This window comes from Cyprinodon tularosa, unplaced genomic scaffold (genome assembly GCF_016077235.1).
Source record: "Cyprinodon tularosa strain WSP-4 unplaced genomic scaffold, ASM1607723v1 ctg230, whole genome shotgun sequence".
In the NCBI taxonomy this organism is placed as follows: Eukaryota; Metazoa; Chordata; class Actinopteri; order Cyprinodontiformes; family Cyprinodontidae; genus Cyprinodon; species Cyprinodon tularosa.
In genome coordinates this window covers 1,066,328-1,089,004 of record NW_024038862.1, presented here as the reverse complement: position 1 = coordinate 1,089,004, position 22,677 = coordinate 1,066,328, and the positions used below count along the sequence as shown (strand labels likewise).

At 39.3% G+C, this 22,677-nt stretch overlaps 2 protein-coding genes across 2 annotated transcripts in view; both read right to left on the bottom strand.

Moving 5' to 3' along the window:
* The window catches only part of pef1 (penta-EF-hand domain containing 1), a 53,345-nt gene that overhangs the window by 21,856 nt on the left and 8,812 nt on the right, over window positions 1–22,677 (bottom strand). The window lies entirely within an intron of this gene.
* On the bottom strand, window positions 10,543–15,399 carry LOC119784658 (gap junction beta-3 protein-like). The gene is made up of 3 exons (XM_038286835.1): window positions 15,309–15,399; window positions 12,260–12,746; window positions 10,543–12,088 (listed from the first exon to the last, which is right to left on the bottom strand). The coding sequence occupies exons 2-3, from the start codon at window positions 12,647–12,649 to the stop codon at window positions 11,663–11,665; spliced, it is 816 nt and encodes a 271-aa protein (XP_038142763.1). The 5' UTR covers window positions 12,650–12,746; window positions 15,309–15,399; the 3' UTR covers window positions 10,543–11,662.

Here is a 22,677-nt window from a genome sequence, read left to right as displayed (position 1 = left end):
ATCTACTCTATTTTCTGAATCTCATCCTAAATTCAGATACAACTAAATTAATGTTACTCTTAAATTAAAAAGGTAACCTCCAGATGCCCACAGATCACAATCTTTCTGGGGCTCAAATACAATCTGTTATGAATATCCTATAATCTGGAATGAAAATAAATTTTCTTTACCTTCTACATTAAATTACTTGTAAACAGTTTTAGAATTTGGCTAAGCCTCTTTTCTCAGATTAGGGGCTTATCTGTCCTTTGAGTCCAGGAAGAAGCATGTTGCCCCCCCACATTCATAACATTGCTGAATTTCAGGGGCTGTACTGAACAGGTAGTAATCAGATCATAGACTCAGAGCTGTAAATACTGCCCATCATAGAGCTCTGAGATCATTTGTGGCCTCAGAGCTCTTAGACTTAGACTTCCTTTATTGTCATTGCACAAAAAACACAGGGTGAATCTTGACAGTGAAATGTTGATTACTTGGCTACCAGTGTAATAGAGCTGAGACCTTATTCCTGCACAATAAATCAGAATCAGAAATACTTTAATAATCCCAGAGGGAAATTACTTTTGTTACACGCTCCAGTTACAGTAAGACCTAGCTATATACAGGGTAAAGAGTATATATATACATACACTATATTGCCAAAAGTATTTGCTCACCTGCCTTGACTCACATATGAGCTTAAGTGACATCCCGTTCCTAATCCATAGGGTTCAATATGACGTCGGTCCACCCTTTGCAGCTAGAACAGCTTCAACTCTTCTGGGAAGGCTGTCCACAAGGTTTAGGAGTGTGTTTATGGGAATTTTTGACCATTCTTCCAGAAGCGCATTTGTGAGGTCGCACACTGATGTTGGACGAGAAGGCCTGGCTCTCAGTCTCCGCTCTAATTCATCCCAAAGGTGTTCTATCGGGTTGAGGTCAGGACTCTGTGCAGGCCAGTCAAGTTCATCCACACCAGACTCTGTCATCCATGTCTTTATGGACCTTGCTTTGTGCACTGGTGCACAGTCATGTTGGAAGAGGAAGGGGCCAGCTCCAAACTGTTCCCACAAAGTTGGGAGCATGGAATTGTCCAAAATGTCTTGGTATGCTGAAGCATTCAGAGTTCCTTTCACTGGAACTAAGGGGCCAAGCCCAGCTCCTGAAAAACAACCCCACACCATAATCCCCCCTCCACCAAACTTTACACTTGGCACAATGCAGTCAGACAAGTACCGTTCTCCTGGCAACCGCCAAACCCAGACCCGTCCATCAGATTGCCAGATGGAGAAGCGCGATTCGTCACTCCAGAGAACGCGTCTCCACTGCTCTAGAGTCCAGTGGCGGCGTGCTTTACACCACCGCATCCGACGCTTTGCATTGCACTTGGTGATGTATGGCTTGGATGCAGCTGCTCGACCATGGAAACCCATTCCATGAAGCTCTCTGCGCACTGTTCTTGAGCTAATCTGAAGGCCACATGAAGTTTGGAGGTCTGTAGTGATTGACTCTGCAGAAAGTTGGCGACCTCTTCGCACTATGCGCGTCAGCATCCGCTGACCCCGCTCCGTCAGTTTACGTGGCCTACCACTTCGTGGCTGAGTTGCTGTCGTTCCCAAACACTTCCATTTTCTTATAATACAGCTGACAGTTGACTGTGGAATATTTAGGAGCGAGGAAATTTCACGACTGGATTTGTTGCACAGGTGGCATCCTATCACAGTTCCACGCTGGAATTCACTGAGCTCCTGAGAGCGACCCATTCTTTCACAAATGTTTGTAAAAACAGTCTGCATGCCTAGGTGCTTGAATTTATACACCTGTGGCCATGGAAGTGATTGGAACACCTGATTCCAATAATTTGGATGGGTGAGCAAATACTTTTGGCAATATAGTGTATATTGCACTGAGTTATTGAAGAAGTCACATTAATAAATAAATATTGCACTGAGTTATTGACAGAGATGGGAAGTAACGAAGTACAAATACTTCGTTACTGTACTCAAGTAGATTTTTCTGATATTTTTATTTTACTTTACTACTTATTTTTATGGCGACTTTTTACTTCTACTCCTTACATTTTTACACAAATATCTGTACTTTCTACTCCTTACATTTTAAAAAATTGGCTCGTTACTTTAGTTTTGAATCATTTCAATGGAGTTACCGTTATTATTTTTCACGTCATCAATACCAAATTCAATCTAATTGGATGGGAATCTACGTTGCATTTGACGCACCACTACAAGATGAATCGACAGATTCGGCGGTATTCATTCCCGGCAAATCATTGCAGCTTGGTGGCGGTGGCGTTAGCATAGTAGCATGGACGACGAGATGATTGAAAATGAACAAAACGGAGATCTAGTCCTATTGACAGACATCCATTTAAAATGTAGGCTTCTAGGTTTCTACTTTTACTTTTTTACTTTAAGTAAGTAAATTTACAAGCCTGTACTTTGTTACTTTTACTTGAGTAAAGAAGTTTAATCAGTACTTCCACTTTTACCAGAGTATTTTTTAACACAAGTATCTGTACTTTTACTCAAGTACAGAAAGTGAGTACTTTTCCCATCTCTGGTTATTGAATATTGCACTGAGTTATTGAAAACGAAACATTAAATTGAAGACATAATTAAACTAAGGTGCGTGTATTGTCCATGTCCATCGGGGGTGGTTTTAGTGTGTGTTTGTGTGTGTGTGGGGTGGGGGGTGGTTCGGAGGAGTGTTATGTAGCGTAAAGCAGTCTGATGGCCAGGGGGGAGAAACTGTTCAGTAGTCTGGTCGTTCTGCAGAAGATGCTGCGGAACCTTCTGCCGGACGCCGGGGGGAAAACGGTCTATGGTTGGGGTGGGTGGGGTTAGAGAGGATCTGGTGAGCCCGGGATAGGCAGCGCCTGTCCAACAATATTCTTGATGCAGGGAAGCGGCGCCCCCGTGATCTTCTCCCCTGTCCACACCACCCTCTGTAGAGACTTCCAGTCAGAGGGTCTGCTGATCCTAGACCTGTTGGAGATGTAGCTGGTCAGCAGGCTCTCGATGGTCCCTCTGTAGAAGGCCTGAAGGATGAGGGGCAGGAGGGATGCACTCTTCATCCAACGCAGGAAGTGCAGGCGCTGCTGGCCTTTCTTCAGCAGTGAGGAGATGTGGGGTGACCAGCTGAGGTTGTCAGTGATGCGCACCCCCAGGAACTCCAAAGATGCCGCACCTCCTCCCTGTAGGCCACCTCGTTGTTGTCCCGGATGAAGCCCACTACTGTGGTGTCATCCGTGTACTTCAGGATGTGGTTAGACCTGAGGCGTGAACGGCAGTCGTGGGTCATCAGGGTGAACAGCAGGGGGCTCAGGACACAGCCCTGGAGGGGACGTCGGAGGTGTTGTTCCCCACTCTGACAGCCTGGGTTCTGTCAGTGAGGAAGTCCAGCAGCCAGTTGCAGAGGGGGGTGTTTATTCCAAAGGGGCCCAGTTTGCGTACCAGGTCCTGGGGGATGATTGTGTTGAATGCTGAGCTGAAGTCCAGGAACAGCATCCGCAGGTGGGTGTTCTTCTCCTCCAGGTGCTCCCGGCTCAGGTGGAGAGCAGTGGAGACTGCATCCTCTGCACTGCGCTTGGACTGGTATGCAAACTGGAACAGGTGGTGTGATGGTGGGAGCGTGGAGATAATGTGGTCCTTAAGAAGTTTTTTGAAGCACTTCATGATGGAGGATGTGAGTGGGACGGGTCGGAAATCGTTAAGGCATGTGATGGTGGTTGTCTTTGGGACCGGAACGACAGTGGCAGACTTGAAGCACCGTGGGACAATGGCCTGGTCCAGGGACGTGTTGAAATGTCCGTGAGCATGTGGGTCAGGTGGTCCGAGTATTCCTTGATCAGCCGACCTGGAATGTTGTCAGGACCTACAGCTTTCCGCGCGTTGACCTTCCTCAGAACTTTCCGCACTGCTGATGTTTCCAGTCTGAGCGCCTGTTCGTCAGGGTGTGGTGTCGCTTTCCTCGCAGGGTTGGAGTTCAGCTCCTCAAATCTTCCAAAGAAGTTGTTGAGCTCATTGAGGATGCCGGTGTCGTTCTGGCAGGATGAGGGTGTGGGTTTGTAGTCTGTGGCAGACTGGATGCCCTACCATAGTTTCCTAGTGTCATTGGAGTCTAAGACATCACCGTATGCTTTATGATTGTCCTAGTTGGCCATCTTTAGTGTCCTGCGGGCTACAGCACATGTACTTATTCATAGATGTCAAAATGGTCAGCTTTTGCAGTATTTGGGAATATATATTTTTTCTATTTCAGCTCACTGCTCGATGTGCTTGGAGCCATAAAAAAAAAAAAAAAAAAAAGTGTCCTAAAACTGAGGGAACTGGTCACCTTAGACTCTTTCAAAAGATTTTTTGCTGTAACATAAATAAATTAAATTAAAAACAATATTGTTTTATTCATATTCTAAAATGTGTCTCTTAAAGTTATTATAGAAATACACATTTATATAAAAATATAAAACATATCAATTTGTTTCTATTATAACAGCAGATTGAAAAGATACATATATTTAAAATTCTCCTTCTCACACATAAAGCCTTAAATGTCCAAGCTCCATCTTATATTATATCTTATATCAATTCAAATGTCTGGATCCGCAGTGAGTTTGAGGCTGTATATAGGCAAGGTCTTGTATTGCTTGGAAACATGCAAATTATAACCAATGAGCGGGTCGTTTGGTTCCATTGTTTGCCTATATTATCTGAAACCTGTCTATGATTCTGAAGGTCGGTCGTTGAAGGGGGGGTTATCGTTAAAGAGGGGAATGTGTCTTGTAATACCTGAAACCTGTCTATGATTTTGAAGGGTCGCTCGTTAAAGGAGGGATTGTTCACCTGGCTGAAGAGAGGAGATATTTTGTTCCTCTGTGATGGGGTGGGGTTTGTGGTGATACCTGGAAGGAATCATCTCTATAAATGAATTGTAAGTTTTTGGAAGCTGGAATCTGAGTCTACCACTGTTTAAAGTTGTTTTTTCTCTCTTAACATAGATGGCTTTCTTCACGCCCCTCTTAAACCACCTATCTTCTTTATCCAAAATGTGAACATTCTGGTCCTCAAAAGAATGTGCTTTGTCCACAAGGTGTAGATGTACTTGAGAGTCTTGTCTAGAGGAGGCCGCTCTTCTGTGTTGGGCCATGCGTCTGTGGAGAGGTTGTTTGGTTTCTCCAATATAAAGATCAAAGCATTCCTCGGTGCACTGAACAGCATATACCACTCTGCACGTATTCGGTCTGGGGTTTTATCTTTAGGATGCACTAGCTTCTGTTTAAGGGATTTGTTTGGTTTGAAATGTACTGGGATTTTGTGTTTGGAGAAAATCCTCTTGAGTTTCTCAGAGACTCCAGCAACATAAGGGATTGTGACGTTTTTGCATTTAATTTTCCCACTGCTCTCTTCTGCTGCGTGTCTTTTGGCTTTCCTTGCTGATTTGATAAACGCCACAGGTTTGGAGAGTATCTTTGATGTGTTTCTGTTCTTTGTGTTTTACTTCTGTTTTAGTGGGGACATGCTCAGCATGATGTTGTCAGGTTCTGATGACTGAAAGTTTGTGTTCCCGTGGGTGGTGTAAGTCAAAAAGAAGATACTGGTCTGTGTGAGTAGGCTTCCTATGTATACACTTTAATGTTTAGGCTTCCATCTCCTTCCATGCTGACCAAAAAGTCCAGAAAAGGTAGTTTGTTGTCCTCTGCATCCTCTCTGGTGAATATGATGTTGTTGTCAACAGAGTTGATGTGTCTTGTCAAAGCTTTCACTTCCTTTAGTTGGATTTTGGAATGTCTCTTATTAGGTTACTAATTATGTCAATGGAGTTAAAAAGGGAAAAGATAAAGTAACTGTACCTGTCCGTGAGAAGAACTTGTTTTGTTTGAGAAATCTTTATTTCCTGCTACAAAAAGATATCCGTAATAAGGAGAGCAATGCTGGTTTTCTGGTGCTTCTTATTGGTCAGTTTAAAGTCTCCATTTGAACACAGCTTCTGATTAGATGACTGAGTGGAACAATGTTGGCGAATAATAAATGGGGAAAAACAACAATAAGCACCTCCCAGCTATCTCAGTTTTTCTGTTATTCCTACAAAGCTTTAGCAAAGTCTCGGTTTTACATTTCAAAATGCAATGAGAAAAGTACAATTAAATATAGTTTATGTATATTAAAGGTTCATGAAAATGTTCTGTTATATTTTCTTTTTAGTGTTTCAGTTTTGCTTTACTCCTTGTTTTATAATTTTTATGGTTTAATTCTTAGTTTATTTTGTTCTTTGGGTTTTTCTCAGTTACTGTCTCAGTCTTAGTTCTGTTATATTTTCTTTTTAGTGTTCAGTTTCTCTTTGCTCCTTGTTTTCTACTGTTAGTCGTTTAATTTTTATTTTTGCTGTGTTCTCTGGTTAATTCTTAGTTACTGTCTCAGTCTTGGTTCTGTTATGTTTTCTTTTGAGTGTTTAGTTTTACTTTGCTCTATGTTTTATAGTCTTAGTGGTTTAATTATTATTTTGTTGTGTTTTCTAGTTATTTCCAGTTTTCTAGGCTTTTCATTTGTTGCCCTCTGCTGCCCTCTTGTGTTGTCCTTATTCCCTAGCTCCTGTTTTGTTTCTGCTCTGTGCTCGCCTTTTCCCAATGCACTCATTAGCCCTCTCTTTGTCTCTGTCTCCTTTAAAAGCCCTCTCTCTTCAGTTCCTCTTTGCTGGGTCCTCATCTATCTTTTTCAAACTTCTTCCAACTCCGTCTCTCTGAGCCTTCCTCCTTGTGTTAGTGATTTCCCTGATGTCTCCATGGTTTCTGGTCTGTTTTTTTATATATTTTCATGTTTTGATTTTTGGACTCCTGGTTTCTTGTTTGTTTGAACTTCGTTTTCTTTTTGGATTTTTGGACTCCTGGTTTCTTGTTTGGACTTAGTTTTCTTTTTGGATTTTGTATTCCTGGTTGCCTGATTGTTTGGACTTTGTTTCATTTTTGGATTACCTGCCTCTGTGTTTTAGTAACTATCATTAAATCCATAAGAAATTCACTTCTGCCTCCCTGCCTCTGCTTTTGGGTCAACAATCCATAATCAAATCGTGACAGGAATACAGACCAAATATTCATTGATGAATGTTTAAACAAATATAAATTTTCCCTTCCTCTTTGGACATATTAGTTTAGTTTAGTTTAGAGTTTGAAACTGAAACATGTTTGACTTGGAGCTGAATAATATTGGATAATAAACTCTTACTGTACCATACCATACCAACTTTATTTATGAAGCACTTTATGCACCGGACATGACCAAAGTGCTGTACACAATCATAAAATACAATAAAATTATAAAATAGAGAAAAAACAAGCGTAAAATACATATTAGTATACAAAAAGAATAAAGCAAAGTAAAACCTCTCAAATTGTGCCAAAAGCCAAGGAAAAAAGATAAGTCTTAAGAAGGGACTTAAAAACAGCAAGAGAAGAGGCCTGTCTCTTAGATTTTGAACAGATCTTGTGGTGAATTTATTCAATGTATGTGCAGAATTAACTGTTTGAACATGATTAGTGCTCGAATCATTCTTTCATTTATTGTTCTAACCAAGGGCAAAGGCTTGATCCCTACTTTTGTAGGGACACTATTGGTCTTAGGTTGAATTAGTCTGATGTCACTGGTCCTACGCATTATGCATTCTCCTATTTTTTTTTTTAATGCTTGATGTGAGCATCAGGGCGCATTTCGTTTAAAGAGAAAACAGCATTTTTTGCTACATTTATACAAATTTTATAAGCACTACACACACAAGATGTTGTTTATCGGTGGAATATATATTTTTCCCACAGTTTAAAAAGAAACTGCCAGAACAATTTTATGATGTAGGCATTTATTGGTTTCAATGATAAATACAAAGTATAAACACAACATTTTCAACACTTCTTAATCCCCTTCCCTATATGTATTTATTGATTGAAAGCAGTATTAAAAGCAGCTTATGAAGTTAGATTTGTTCTGTAGAAAAAAATAAGTTTTATAAAGCAGACAGTGATAAGACAGTTTTGAAAACATTCCAGCTTTAAGCCATTTACCCCATTGTTTCATTCAACAAACTGCTCTGCATTGTTAATTTCTTTATCTGTTAATCAATAGTGGTTGTTGCTTTTGTCCATGTCAGTAGCTTAATTCACTTTGTATTTGGGTCTGGATTATTTACACTGCTTACTAGGCTTTTAGCTAGGAATATTTCATAGGTTGTAGGCAGTGGCGGCTGGTGAAAAATATTTTTGGTGGGGCTGATATAGCCTAGTGTATGTCTCCAACTAATCCGGAATAAGAATTCGATTAAACAATTGGACAATACATACAATTTAACAGTAATGATTTAATTTACTATATAATAACAGTAACAGTGATGATTTTGGTCACTGTGACGGGGTTCTTTGGCCTCCAAGAATCCAGGCTCAGTCGGGTTACCGGTGTTGGTGATTTATTGAGCTCAAAAAATCAAAACAGGGTGCAAAAGAAACTAAACATATACCAGATACTCTGGGCCTCAGCCTCCCTCCAGTTACCAGCAATGTAACAAAGAAACAGACAACAAAAATTGCCGCTTTTCTTCCCACAGCCCTCATTAAATAGTTAAAGCCCCTCACCTCAGGCTCTCTTATTTCTGATTTCTTCTCATTAATCAGTTTTGTCCATATATTACCTCCACAAACAATTGATTTACAAAAACAAATAATTTTTACAACTTAATTCTTTTACACAGATTCATTGACTTATTCAATTACACCAAACTGGATTTGAACCCAGCAAAGATGCAGCCAGACTGAAGATGACAAGTCCCCATAGCATAAACACTTACACACACACACACACACACACACACACACACACACACACACACACACACACACACACACACACACACACACACACACACACACACGGCTAACCCCACTGAAATATTAAGTGTGCACCCTCAATATGCCAGAAGGTAACCAGGAACAGCTTGTGTGTTTTAAGTTCATGGAGCTACTGGTCTCAGCGCGAGTGTATTGGTCCTCACAAACACAGTATAACAGGAATGTGTGTGTGGCGCGCAAAGTTAGAGAGGTAGTTTTAAGCGACGAGGTGGATTCGTCACAGTCACAATAACCATGACATGTAATGTTCATATCCTACAACAGGGATGTTCTTCTGGCAAACGGGTAGATAAATAAGGATCTCACCGAATTTGGTGGAAGCTGTATCTCGCTCGTTACATTCGCCATCGTCCCTCTCATTGTCTGCACCTGCGCTTGGGTTCAGAAGCCTGTTAAAGTGCAGTATTTTCAGAGCCCCAAGACCATAAAGTTCCGAGACGCTGATTGGCCATTAAATTCACCTAGCAAAAGTACATGATTGACAGATTCTCTGCAAATGTGGGGCTGTCTGATAGGCGCCCCCAGAACAGAGACGGTAGGAGTCTGTCTGTGGAAATCCACAAATTAATGACAGTAGGTAGGGAAATGTAGTTTATATAATTTGTTTTGCTTATAGGTACACAGTCTAGAGAGTAAAACTGACATTTATGATTTAATTTCTAAAAATATATTTTACGTTTCTCTCTTCTTATCAGGGAGGGCGGTGCCCCAGCGCCCCCTATGGGTCGGCCGCCACTGGTTGTAGGTACAACTTGGTGTATCACATCTGTAGCGTCTGCGCTGCGCAGGGGGGGTCTAGGGGGAAACCAACGCCAGAAAATTCTGAAATGTAGACGCTATTTCTGCATTTTGAGGAGGAATGCAGCTCACTTTTTGTCCTTTCACAACACTGCTTTTGTCATAATTTTGGGAAGTATGTGAGCTTGACTAGAGGCGGAAAACTAGGAGTGGTTTTTGATTCTTGTACACATTAAGGTTAGACACGCCTAAAGAGGATCTTTGATGCTCCTGAAGCGCGTCCAGTAAAGTGTGTACAGATTCATCTGGTGTTTCTGCTGCTCCTGTGTTCAATGGCAGAGTGGCTTTGCTATACAGTATTTGCTGTGATCAGCTGCCTCAGGTCATGTCGCCTCTTTTTTTAGTTTTGATTTTTTTTTAAGCGAGAAAGTCCATCTCAAAACATTGTCTTTGCAGTCAGTTCATCAAGATTACGATCCTGCCTTAAAAGATTATTACGCTGTCTGAGGCTCTCTGATCCTCACATATCAACAGTGCGCTGTCACTGGGAATCCCCAGCAGCAGCTGCTTCAGGCCATGTCGCCTCTTAGGGTTTTTTTTTCGGCGACTGAAAGTAGACATATTTTGCTGGCAGGTTTAGATATTTTAAGTTAATTTAGGCATTAATAAACGGTTTCAGGGGAGTAATCATATCAATCTCTATCACCAGCGCTGTCCATCTCCCTGCCAGCTCCTAGATAAACTTCTCTGATTGGTTGATGTGGTGTGTCAAAAAACAAAAATTCAAGTTCTCCAACTCAGGATCCGCTGCTTGTGAAATTTTGAACATTTAAGCAAAGTTTCCAGCGGGAAAATTAGGGCGTACCAAAGCTGTACATATAAAAAACAGGGTTTAAAATTAGTCTTTTTTTATTAAAAGGGCGTACAATATACTCCCATATTCATTGCTAGCTAAAAGCCTGCCCCTTATAGATAACCAGAAATAAAGACACTCAAACATAATGCTCTTTTAAACGTAAAAGTCACAAGTCTTTTTCCACCGTAGACTTCATTGTTTGAATTAGTCCATGTTGAGCTTGAATTGAATATCAATTTATGTGATAAACTGATAGAGGTAATTTACAAATCCACTTTCAAGCATCGCTTTAAGCAATAGTGTTCCTCTTCATGGAGTTTGTTAATAACGCTCTGAAAGTTTACTTCTTGCTTTTCAGCAGGATTGGGTAAACTTGGAATTGTTGTACCTAACAGAGGTCTTTTTTTTATTTTCCAGGCCAAGGAACTGATGGCGAGATGGAGCGGGGGACCTCCTAATTATATATATGTTGTATGAAATTGTCTTATATCAAACTGGTCCTATAGTCAATCCATTTAAGATGGAGTCATGTAACGAAAGTAATTTTGCCTTGGGATTATTAAAGTATTTCTAATTCTGATTCCTCGTTGATGGGACAGGTGTTGTGAATGAGATGGTGCTCAGCTTGAAAGAGCTTGTGTGTGTCACAGAATGTGTGCATTGATGACTGAAAGACATCTTCTGCCTCCATTTATCTGTTTACTACAGTGTGTTGAATTCATGTTAGTGTGTATTTAAAGACATTTTAATTAGTTAAAAAATTGCAGGGGGAATCTAAAACGAAAAGTCGAATCAACCAAAATTATTGCGACCGCCATGCAGTGCCTCCATGGACCACCTAGAGGTCGGGGGCCCCCTGCCAAAGACCGCCGCCGTAGAAGACGTTCATTTCACTATACTGTTGGTGATGAAACCCCGATGCACTACCTTCAAGGTCCACACAGGGGTAACAGACTCCCTGTTGAAAACCTCCGCCTTAGAGGGCTTTCCTTTTACTATACTGTTGGTGATGTTCTGATTTGATGCTGTAGGATCCACTCTGACTGAAGATTTTGCATCCAAGGACCACCCAGGGGTTGCGGACACCTTGTTGAAGACATAATGTTCCTCTCTATGGAGTTTGTTATAATGGCTTTGAAAGTTTATTTCTTGCTTTTCAGCAGGATTGGGTAAACTGGAAATTGTTATACCTTGGAAGACTTTTCTTCCACTGTACTGTTGGTGATGTTCTGATTTGATGCTGTAGGATCCACTCTTTCTTTAGATCTGGACCTGTATTGCGACCTTGGTCGTGAGAATGGTTTCTTTTCGTGACTCTCTGCAAATAACTTCCTTTTTGCCTCCTTCCTCTTTTCCATTAACTTTTTGATACGTTTGAAGATGAGGTAGATCATCTCGCAGATACACATGAAGATACAGACAGCAGAGGACACCACCATGAAGAGGGTGAAGATCTTTTTCTCTGTGGGTCGGGATATGTAGCAATCCACTGTATTAGGACAGGGGAGTAGGGAGCACTTGGACAAGCGTGGCATGTCATAACCCTCGTAGATGTAGTACAGGACGTAGAGGAAGCCAGCATCAAAGCCAGCCTTGAAGATAAGGCTCAGCTGCAAAATGGAATGGGTTTATGTCAAAACTGGCAAAGAAGATTCAAAATATGACTGTTACTTTTAGTGCATGAAGGTTTTACATATTTTCCAATAACTTTTAACCCAAATTTTAGCCCTTTTCAAAGCGAAATAAAAGTAAACTAATCCTTGAAAATCCATAATACTTACCAGGTATGTCCACCAAAGCCCTCCACGTTTCTTTCCAGGGTGGGCGTACATGTGTTCCCCTTTGTGTTGGATACTGTACTTTAAATCCTTCATCTCCCTGTATCTGATATGACCTTTGACCATGAACGATGGGCATGTGACAAAAATAAGCTGCAGGGCCCAGAGGCGGATTTGTGATATGGGGAAAAAGTGGTCATAACAAACATTGGTACAGCCTGGCTGGTTAGTGTTGCAGACAAAGTCTTTGCTTTCATCCCCCCACACACGCTGAGCCGCTACCACAAACACCATGACCCGGAAGATAAACACCATAGAGAGCCAGACCCGGCCAAAGGCAGTGGAGTATTTGCTAACTCCGCCGAGGAGCAACTGCAGAGCACCCCAGTTCATGATTTCCCACTTATGTCTGTGATTGAACAGAATGAGTCCAAAGAGAAGCTGAAGATCATCAATAGATGTGCTCGACAAAAGTCTTGATGATTTCTGCCTAAGAAAAGGGAAAACAAAAGTTAATCAAAGAGTAAAGGTTTAGAAAGGTAAGGTTACAAAGAAAGTAATTAAAATTTTGCCAGACAGGTTTGACAAAGACTTTACGGACAATGATGATCTGCTAAACCGGATGAAGGCATATTTATGTCGTGTCTCAGTAGATTTAATGTCTTTATATTGCATGTTTAACCCAAAATATAGAGGTAATTTATGTTTATCAAGACCATCTTTTTTGATTATAATGGATCCTGGTTATTTTCTCGACTTGACATTTTTACACAAACCTAATTGGACCTGCACCTGCCAGGAACCCAAGCACACTCCCAAATATTCAATTATTCATACACACAGATTGGTGGACTACTCATGACAAAGTGCTTTTACTAAGGACAAATAAACATGTGCTATGGCAGCCATTAATTTCTGATTGTAACACCAATGGCCATTTTCCATTCAGCTGCTCACTGTAGTTGAACAAAAATGTTATTTTGTTTTACAGATTTAGTCATTTGAATTTTCAAGTACTGTGTCACAAAAGTAAGAAAATTATACATTTATTTATCTAGAAAAACAGTGTGTTTCATATGCTCAGGTTGAAGGTCAGGAGCACTGTAGAAATGGAATGATAAAGTTATGGTGTTAAAACTTCTGCTGGGCGGAAAATCTTCAAGTTGCTGTTTATTTTTGCACCATTCGTCCTTCAGTCGATCTCACTCTGGTTCCCTGTTCCCACTCAAAAGGCAATGGCCACAATATAATGCTGCCACAGAAAAGTAAAGCTGTTATAGTGTGTTCTGGGGAATGTACTGTCTGCCTCTCACCCAATGAACACTGGAGATAGGCAGATGCCCCACAACTCTTCAATAAGAGGGTATATTGAATTCAATTAAATTCAGTTCATTTATATAGCTCCAGGTCAAAACACATGTCATCTAAAGGCACTTAACAGAGACAATTCTACCAGATCATACAGTCAAACTTATTCAGTTTTCTATCTAAGAAAAACCAGTTGATTGCATCGAATGTAATTTTGAGTGAGAAAATTAATAGATGGAGAGAAACAATGTCAACTTTTTGCCCCTTGTGATTCATCAATACTGTTCTAAAATTACAGAGTTTGTCTCTTCAAACCACAGAACCTTCTTCTTAATACCAGCTATCTCCCTTAAATAGCTTTCGGTAAACAGATTATGGGCATTCAAGAGGGTTTCCTTCAGAAATGGCTTTCCTCTCACTTCTATTAATGAACACCAATTTTGTAAATTGCTCAACTAATAGCTGTCATGTAAACAGATTGAGCTGTGGATTTCTCCATGGTTACCATGCTCCTCCTGGCTGACAAAAAATAAAACTAAAAAATATAAAAAATGATACCTGGAGTTTTTTTTTACTTAATAAAAAAAAATAGCAATCACAAAAGAGTGATTGTATTGTATTGTACCGACACCCCTAATGTAAAAGATTTAACATGTGAAAAATGAACATAACGGTGTTTGAAGCATCTTTACATAAGCACTAAGTTGATTTTACACAAACAAAAAAGCCACAGCTTTCCCCCTGATGTTATGTTAACAGTCCTATATAAAATACAGAGGCACTTCTGCGATGGTGATTAGCTGTGTGGAATCCAAACAGCCAGAAAATAGTTTCACAAATGTATTCCAAGTTTCAAGAATATTTTACATTCAGTCTTTAGGGAGTAAAAAAAAAAAAAAAAAACTAACAATACACTTCAGTGGGTGACTCCTCATCAGAGCCTCCCACTGTAAAAAGGACAAATGAGTCTTATTCAGTCTATTAGCTTTATTTATTTTTATGTATTTTTTATTCATTTATATTTTTTCTTTTTTTTCTTTTAATCTATTAGCTCAAAATGTTTGAACAGTGTTTTAAAACAACGTTGCCTAACAGGAAGCTGCAGTCATCAATGTAATTACTATCAGAATCTGACTCTTTGTGTTGTGATCTGATTGATCTATTTCTGGACAATAAAAGAGCCCCTCATTAATTCCATTTTTATTTCGGTTTGATTGTCCACATACTTTAAAGATGTATATTGTATTTCATTCAAAAGTAGAAGCTTCATTTTGATACACAAGTGCAGCCATAAAATATGGTTTTGCCTTTAAAATCGCCAGATCGCCACACAGAGCACACACATCACTCCTTCCTATCACTCTGCCATGAATTTAAAAACCGCCTGCTAAACAACAGCAGTTAATATATAACCATGGTGCATCTCTTACAGGAAGAATCCATTGAATGTAGCATATCAGGTATTCTAGGTCATAAGTGAGCACTCGAGCACAGTGTCAATTTCCTTCAAGCACATTTCTTTCTCATTTCCAGGTGTAGATTACTTTTACGTCTTGTAGAAGAACCATTCAAAATGAAGCAGAGCTTAATTATCTGTACTTTTTTAGGGCCTTTTCCCTGAACTTCTTGGTTTTTTCAGAGTTCAGTCAAACAATGGCAAAGTTCAGCAACCAATTTAAACCGCATCTAATTTCTTAAGAGTCAGATTTATATGTAAAAGATAAAAAAAATATAGGAAGCTTACCTTATATAAGGAGTGTGAGGTTTCAAAACACAGATATCCAGCCCAGTTCAACAGAAAGAGTTGTGTGTCAACTCTCCTGTCATAGATGGGAAATAACTCTTTAATCACATGTATGTTTTTAAGGTGAAGACCTGTTAGACGAGTTGAAGATGGGTGGAGCATTTAAGAACAAGTAACAGAAACGAAAGTAAAAAAAAAACAGGTATGCTTTCAGGGTAAAAACAACTTGATTGGTTTTTCCCATTGTGATGCAAAACAAATGCAAACCTAAATGCATTTTACTGAATTTCAGATGACAAACCACTTAGCGAATGTGAATTTGTAAAGTTTATACTCAGTAAATATTCACAAACGTGTGACGCTTCTATTTGGCTAAAGCAAAGTGATACAAAAGCTAGAGACTTGAGATATTTTGAATCACCGTATTTTCACGACCATGTGCCATTACTGTATTTAACACACACAAATCAGACATGCCAATTTCCCCTTCTTCGCTGTCAGAGTCGCTGTCCTTCCCGGCGGCTCCTCGGAAATGATGCCGGCTTTTGCGAAAGCTCGAACAACAGTGCCAGCAGACACCTTAGCCCAAGCATCTACAATCCATCCCCAAACTGTGGTTTAACTTGCCTGGCGCTCCCGGAATAACAGCAAGCACACCGTTCATTTGTTTCACCTTTTTTTTTCACATCGGCTGTGAGATGGGCACGCATGGAGTCACAGATTAACAGCAATGGTGATGTGTGGAAAAAAAACACCTTTTCATTTGCCTTAATAACGACTCCAGCTGGAAAAGTCTCTTTAGGCAAAGTCTTTCTCTTAAAAATCACCATAGGCGGCAGTTTCTGTCCATTTGCGTGGCAGCCAAGCACAACAGTAAACAATGCCTTTTCATACCCCGTTGTGTGTATCGCTACCGTGCTGGTCCCCTTCTTTTCCACCGTGTGATTCGCGGCACCTCGTCCATGTTGGTGATGTGGCTTGGCTGAATGCGTTTGTTGGCGATGTGTTTGCTGCAGCAGGAGTGGAAGCTCGCCAGCTTTTCATTATAATCCGCCGGACGTTGCTGAGCTACTGTAGTCCTGGTCCGGATGGAAAAATTGCACCGTTTCATAAAACAAAAGCACCACGACGGACCTCCTTGGAAATGTTAAATTTTCATTTCCTCCGCTCGATTTCCATGATAGCCTTCAGTTTAAACTGTGCTTTATAGGCATGTCTCTTTGCCATTTTCAGGGTTGTTAAGACAACAATGTTCTGCATAAAGTACATACCTGTTCTTTTATACACAATCCACGCCCAGAATTCCCCCTTTAACGTTCTCATGGCGGTCTCAACAACGTCCGCAGTAACACATAGGGCGCACCGCACTATAGGGGCACCGCACATTTTGAGGAAAAAAAGACGTTTATACGTGCCTTATAGGCGTGAAAATACGGTATGCCATTTCCACCAAGCTTTTCTGAAGCAATACTTCAAAATGGAAATTAAAAAAATGGAAACACACCTAAAATCCATACTACACCATACATAGCAAGATTAACTGAGAGAAGCAGCTAATAGGTTTAATCCAGAGTGGGTGCCAAAGTTTACAACTCAGGTAAGTTAATCTGTCAGTCACATTAGCAGTTGAGGAACACTCGCAGGTGACATTTTGCAGTATTTAACAGGAAACCATCATGCACATACAGTAGCAACAGATGGCAGCAAAATCAGCCTTTGGGTTTTCTTCTATTCAGCAGGCAGAGATGGGAAGTACAAATACTTCGTTACTATACTCAAGTAGATTTTTCTGATATTTTTACTTTACTTTACTACTTATTTTTATGGCGACTTTTTACTTCTACTCCTTACATTTTTACACAAATATATGTACTTTCTACTCCTTACATTTTAAAAAATTGGCTCATTACTTTAGTTTTGAATCATTTCAATGGAGTTACCATTATTATTTTTCACGTCATCAATACCAAATTCAATATAATTGGATGGGAATCTACGTTGCAATTGACGCACCACTACAAGATGAATCGACAGATTCGGCGGTATTCATTCGCGGCAAATCATTGCAGCTTGGTGGCGGTGGCGTTAGCATAGTAGTATGGACGACGAGGTGACTGAAAATGAACACAACGGAGATCTAGTCCTATTGGCAGACATCCATTTAAAATTTAGGCAACGGCATGAAAAAAGTGGTTTCTACTTTTACTTTTATACTTTAAGTAAATTTACAAGCCTGCACTTTGTTACTTTTACTTGAGTAAAGAAGTTTAATCAGTACTTCCACTTTTACCAGAGTATTTTTTAACACAAGTATCTGTACTTTTACTCAAGTACGGAAAGTGAGTACTTTTGCCATCTCTGTCAGCAGGCGCAAGGAGGCAATTCAGAGTTAGTGGGAATATGGGGCTAAATTTATAAAAATCCGGGAAGTGACCTTTGCAGAGGCTATAAAGGATTCAAGAATGGTGCTGAGACTTACATTTCACTCAGGAAAAACTATTACACACAGCAAAAATTAGACTTGTTCAGTGTAGGTTTAGGATTGCAAAACAAAAATAAATCTTATTAAGAGTGATTTGCAACTTTTACAACAATTCAAAGATGTTCTCCGGACCTGCTTGATGCCACATTCGTTATCATGGTTTTTAGCACCTTTACTTTGCAACAAGAAGGTTCTGGATTTGAATTATAGCCTGGGACCTGCTGCAGTAAGTTTGCATGTGCGCCCAATCTGTGCATGGGTTCTTCTGTTGTTTTACTGTTTCTTCCCTCATTCTAAAACCGTAACTGTTAGGTTAATTAGTGTGTGTGTGTGTGTGTGTGTGTGTGTGTGTGTGTGTGTGGGTGTGACCCTGGGATAAGCTGGCATCAGGCTCCTCTGCTGTGGAACCAACTACCAGTTTTAGTCCCCGAGGCACAAATCCTGTCTTCTTTTAAGGGTTGGCTTAAAATTTCCTTTTTGATAAAGCTTATATTTAGAGTGGCTCAGGCTATCCTGAGCTTTCTCTATAGTTATGCTGATATGGGCTTGGATTGCTGGAGGACAAAGGGACCCCTTTTTCATCATTCTGCTTCTTTCTATCTCTATTCTCCCAAGCTGAAGAATTTGTTAGTACAGTTTCTAATGCTTTGCTCTCTCTGCTGCTATCAATACCTTTGCATACAGATGTTTGAGCTCTGTCTGTTTTTCACAGTAGTTCTGTTTCTCTTAGTGCGCCTGCCTGGATGTGCTCTTCTTCATCCTCTGACGTTGGAGCTGGCTCAGAGCTTGTCTGCTGTTAAGGAAGAAAATATTCTAACATAGTTAACTTTGGAAAAAGGTTGGCTTTTGATTCTTCCCTTTCCAGGTCCACCCGGCGAGCTGCGTGTGGTCTCTATGAAAACCAGCATTGCGAGTTGACATCACAGAATTACAGAGTTTAATCCAATATAAGACAATGCATACACTTAGAAATAAGACAATGTACAAACCTACACCAGAAACTGCAGAACAACAGAGACATACATTCCATTACCTGACATAGGAGAAAGCAAAGACGTACAAGACATCTTTGGAGAGTTTGCAAGGGCAAAATCTGATTTGTTAGTTCTATGTAGAAAGCTTTATCCTCTTGTATTTAATTTATTCACATGAGGCTGGCCCTTGGTCCTCCAACCAGAAGCTATCTCTGACACTGCCTAGCGCTTCACCTAATCTACTGCAAACATCTGGGGTCATTTGCTTCTTTGTTTTAACAAGAAAAGGCGGAAAGCTTGTCCTGGCATCTAGAATTCTTAAAGTCATAAAACACAAGATAAGCTTCCACAGAATTGATGTGGAATGCGGGGGCCTTTTTCCTGATTCAGTTTCACACCATCCCTGGTTGTTTATTCTGGAAGACTTTTGACCTTCTGTAAACCAAGCAGAAATCTCTCCTGCAGGCTTAACTGTTATTCACCCCCCAGGAGATACTCATTCTATGGCCTGGTGCTCTAAATACTTACCCATTAGTAGTTTTAAATCATTAACACAGCCTTGTTCAAAATTAAGAAATATGTTCAAGTGAGAGTGTTTACACATGCCATAAGATTAACTGTATTAAAAGCTAAAAATAATCATTTTTCTTTAACAGTCCCCGTTTTGAGGTCTGAGACACACAGACCTCACAAATAAATTGATTAAGCCTTCTAATAGAGGAACCAAAAAACTATTTAGTATACTAAAAAACTAAAACATTAGCCCAATTTTATAACAGTCCCCTTTTTAAACAGCACCTCCTAGTTCCACTGCCAGGTCATGTGTCTGAAGCTGAACTCCATTATCTAAACTTATCAAATGTATCTTGCGCTGTCCAACAATTTAATACTCACCTGATGAACCACAAAATTTTAACCAGTAAAAACTAAAACCAAAAATACATTTCACTTATCAAATATGAAAAATCATAAAACTCAGTTATGTCAATAGAAGAAAACACACAATAGAAATACCAGCCCAAGTATAAAATTAGAAAACCAGAGTAAGATATCTCGAAATTACTAAAAAATGCTCAGCAGACTTAAAAGACAATACTCGCCACAAAAATTACAATTTGTCAATACAAAACAATAACAACATAAAAAAAATACATCATAAACACATAAAAATTACAAAAGACCTTTTTTTTTTTCTTTTTTCTTTTTTTCACAATTCAACAATAAGAAGTTAGAGTTCGTCTCTTTGCTCCTTCGATAGTCTTTCAAAAATGAATATGAATTCTTCGTCAGGAAACGATCCAAAAATACGCGCAAAAAGAAACGAATGTTCTTGAAGAGTTCGCAAAAAACGAAAACACGCAATAAAAAGAAGATAAGTTAATGATGATCTTGTAGCCTGATCCTTCACGTGTTCCTCCTCAGTTATAAACCTCAGGTTTTCACCTGAGTGTCCGTTGCTCACTGAAAATTGGAGTCTTGTGCCAATATAACAGTGAGTTTAAGGAGAGGTTGCAATCTCCTTTTCTCAATGGAAGGACACTGGAACAGGATTATTGTGCCTATCCGGGCCTTTTAAGCCTTGTAATTCAGGAAAATGAAGTGGTTTCGGCAGACTTCTGCCCGGAAATGCAGATCCTCCTCCGCGCTGTGATGTGCCTCAGACACTCCTCGACCGCAGGTTGAGACTGTAGATTCTCCTGTATGCCCTGCAGCGTGCGTTGTGGCTCCTCAGCTGACTCCAATGGAACCACGTGTCTCCTTTCCCTTGTAAACGGACAGCATGAGATGTACTCTCCACGACTCGGTATGGTCTGGCGAAGCGAGGTTCAGACCACTTTCTTTTAATGACCTTCATGCGCACCCAGTCGATTTCCCGAACTGATCCCGAGCCTGGACGTTCCTGTGTCGTCTGGTATTTTGTAAATTCCGCTGGCAGGACCTGTAACTCATTGAAGAAATCTTTATGAGATAAATGTGCAAGCTTACCTTTCCATCCTGGAATGTGGGTAACAGGTCCTGGAAACATCCGTCTTGTCTGGAGCTCATATTGGGAGAACCCTGTTGATTGGTTAATGATTGATCCTACACTTTATGACAGCTTTACTGTCTTCCTTTTGTATTATAAATCTGCTACTTTGGAGCTGTATTTTATCAATCCTTTGACCCCCTTTTTATATAAGGCTTACATGAGAAATAAATGTTTCCTATCACGTTGAACCCAAAACTTAACTGTATTTTAGAAGCAGTTCCATAATTGTTAATTTGTAAATCTCCAATTTAGACCAATTTAATTTCAATCATCATATTTTCTATTTTTTTAAACTTTAAAAATGATCAGCCTGCTTTACATGAGTATAGTTAACCTTGTCACTAAATATCAAAAATGACCTACTTTATTCCAATCATAGTTTTAAATCCCCAAAAATTTCAATCATTTTTACCTTTGATCCATTTATTCTTTTGAAAACCTATTTATAAAATATTTAATTGAATAATGTATTACCCTTTTTATATTGTTTATCAATTATCAATGCCTTTTCAGTTTTGGAGAGAGATTCGATACAACTAAATTTATTAAATGATGTAAATCTTTAGTTTAGACCTTCCTGGATGTCTTAGTTAAACAACTTATTTTAAAACATATGAATAGAGATGCAACAATCCAACAATCACCTTCCTTAGTTTAAGAAACACTATTTTATGTAAATTATTTGATAGGCAATATTTTGTTTAGTATATTCAATTTATACCTTTTACTTATTTCATATCCAAATAGTTAGCTCATCTTTAATGCTGCTAATACAGCGTAAAACATTTAATGTATTTTGATTTAACTTCAATAACCTCCTTTTCCGAAAAGTAAAGAGAGATCCAAACTAAAATTTGCCTATCAGATCAATTCCATTCATGTCCCCCTGTTTCTATAACAGAACAAATGTTCTGTCATAGAATCAAGGGCGTAGGTTTGATTTGAACTTTGGTGGGGACACTATTGGTCTGGTGTCATTGGTGCTGCAATATGCGTGCCCTTTTTTATGCTCGATGTGAGCATCCGTACTGATAAGACGAATTCATTGTTAAAAGAGAAAAGCATCATTTTGCTACATTAATAAAAATTTTATAAGCACTACACTCATTAGATGCTGTTTATCAATGTTTGAAGTATCACAGGCTCTGATGAATGTGGAATTAGGACTGTTTTCCACTTTGTAAATGGTTTCATTTGCATGACTAATAGAGAAGGTAAATACAGTATATTCTTTTGAAGATATACAATAGTGCAGAGTTAAACCCCACTCTTATATTTTACCTACTATGCTCTCTCTGTATCAAGCAAAATAATACATTCATTAAAATATTAACTTCACTATAAAAGTTGAACATCTGGGCTGTTACTCTGTATAGCCCATTTCATCTATTTTATCTAGGGCTGAAAAAATTAATCGTATTAATTGATTATTTCAATAATCGTCAACTAATTTAGTATGTGATTAATCATTAACTGGAGAATGGAGACTATAAAACATAATATAAATGTAAAATGTCCCCCTTTCCCCTACAGAGCAATCCACTTAGATCAGTAATTATACCAAAATTGTAAAAATACAATACATATATATATATATATAAGATTAAAAAAAATGTTTTGTCTGTCAATATTCTCCATCCATGTGGAAATATTTTAGTTTCACCTGGTTTATTTAGACATCACCTGAAGCACTGAAGGGCCAGTTGCTTCACCTACAAGCTGCCCTGCATCATTATTACTGGATATCTGTGTTTCCTATAATCATATAATGTATAACTGTGTTTTTAATAGTAAAGGATTAAATGTAACACAACCTTTTATCATTGTCCTATATTGCTTATTGTCTGACTGTTTAAATAGCTCCTTACTCTATTTTCTTTTTTA

Bases quoted from the DNA above. Each gene is read 5' to 3' on its own strand.
- LOC119784658 (XM_038286835.1), bottom strand. From the start codon at position 12,649: ATGAACTGGGGTGCTCTGCAGTTGCTCCTCGGCGGAGTTAGCAAATAC. The intron at 12,089-12,259 runs GTAAGTATTATG...TCCATTTTGCAG, and splicing joins GGCTTTGGTGGACATACCTG to CTGAGCCTTATCTTCAAGGC.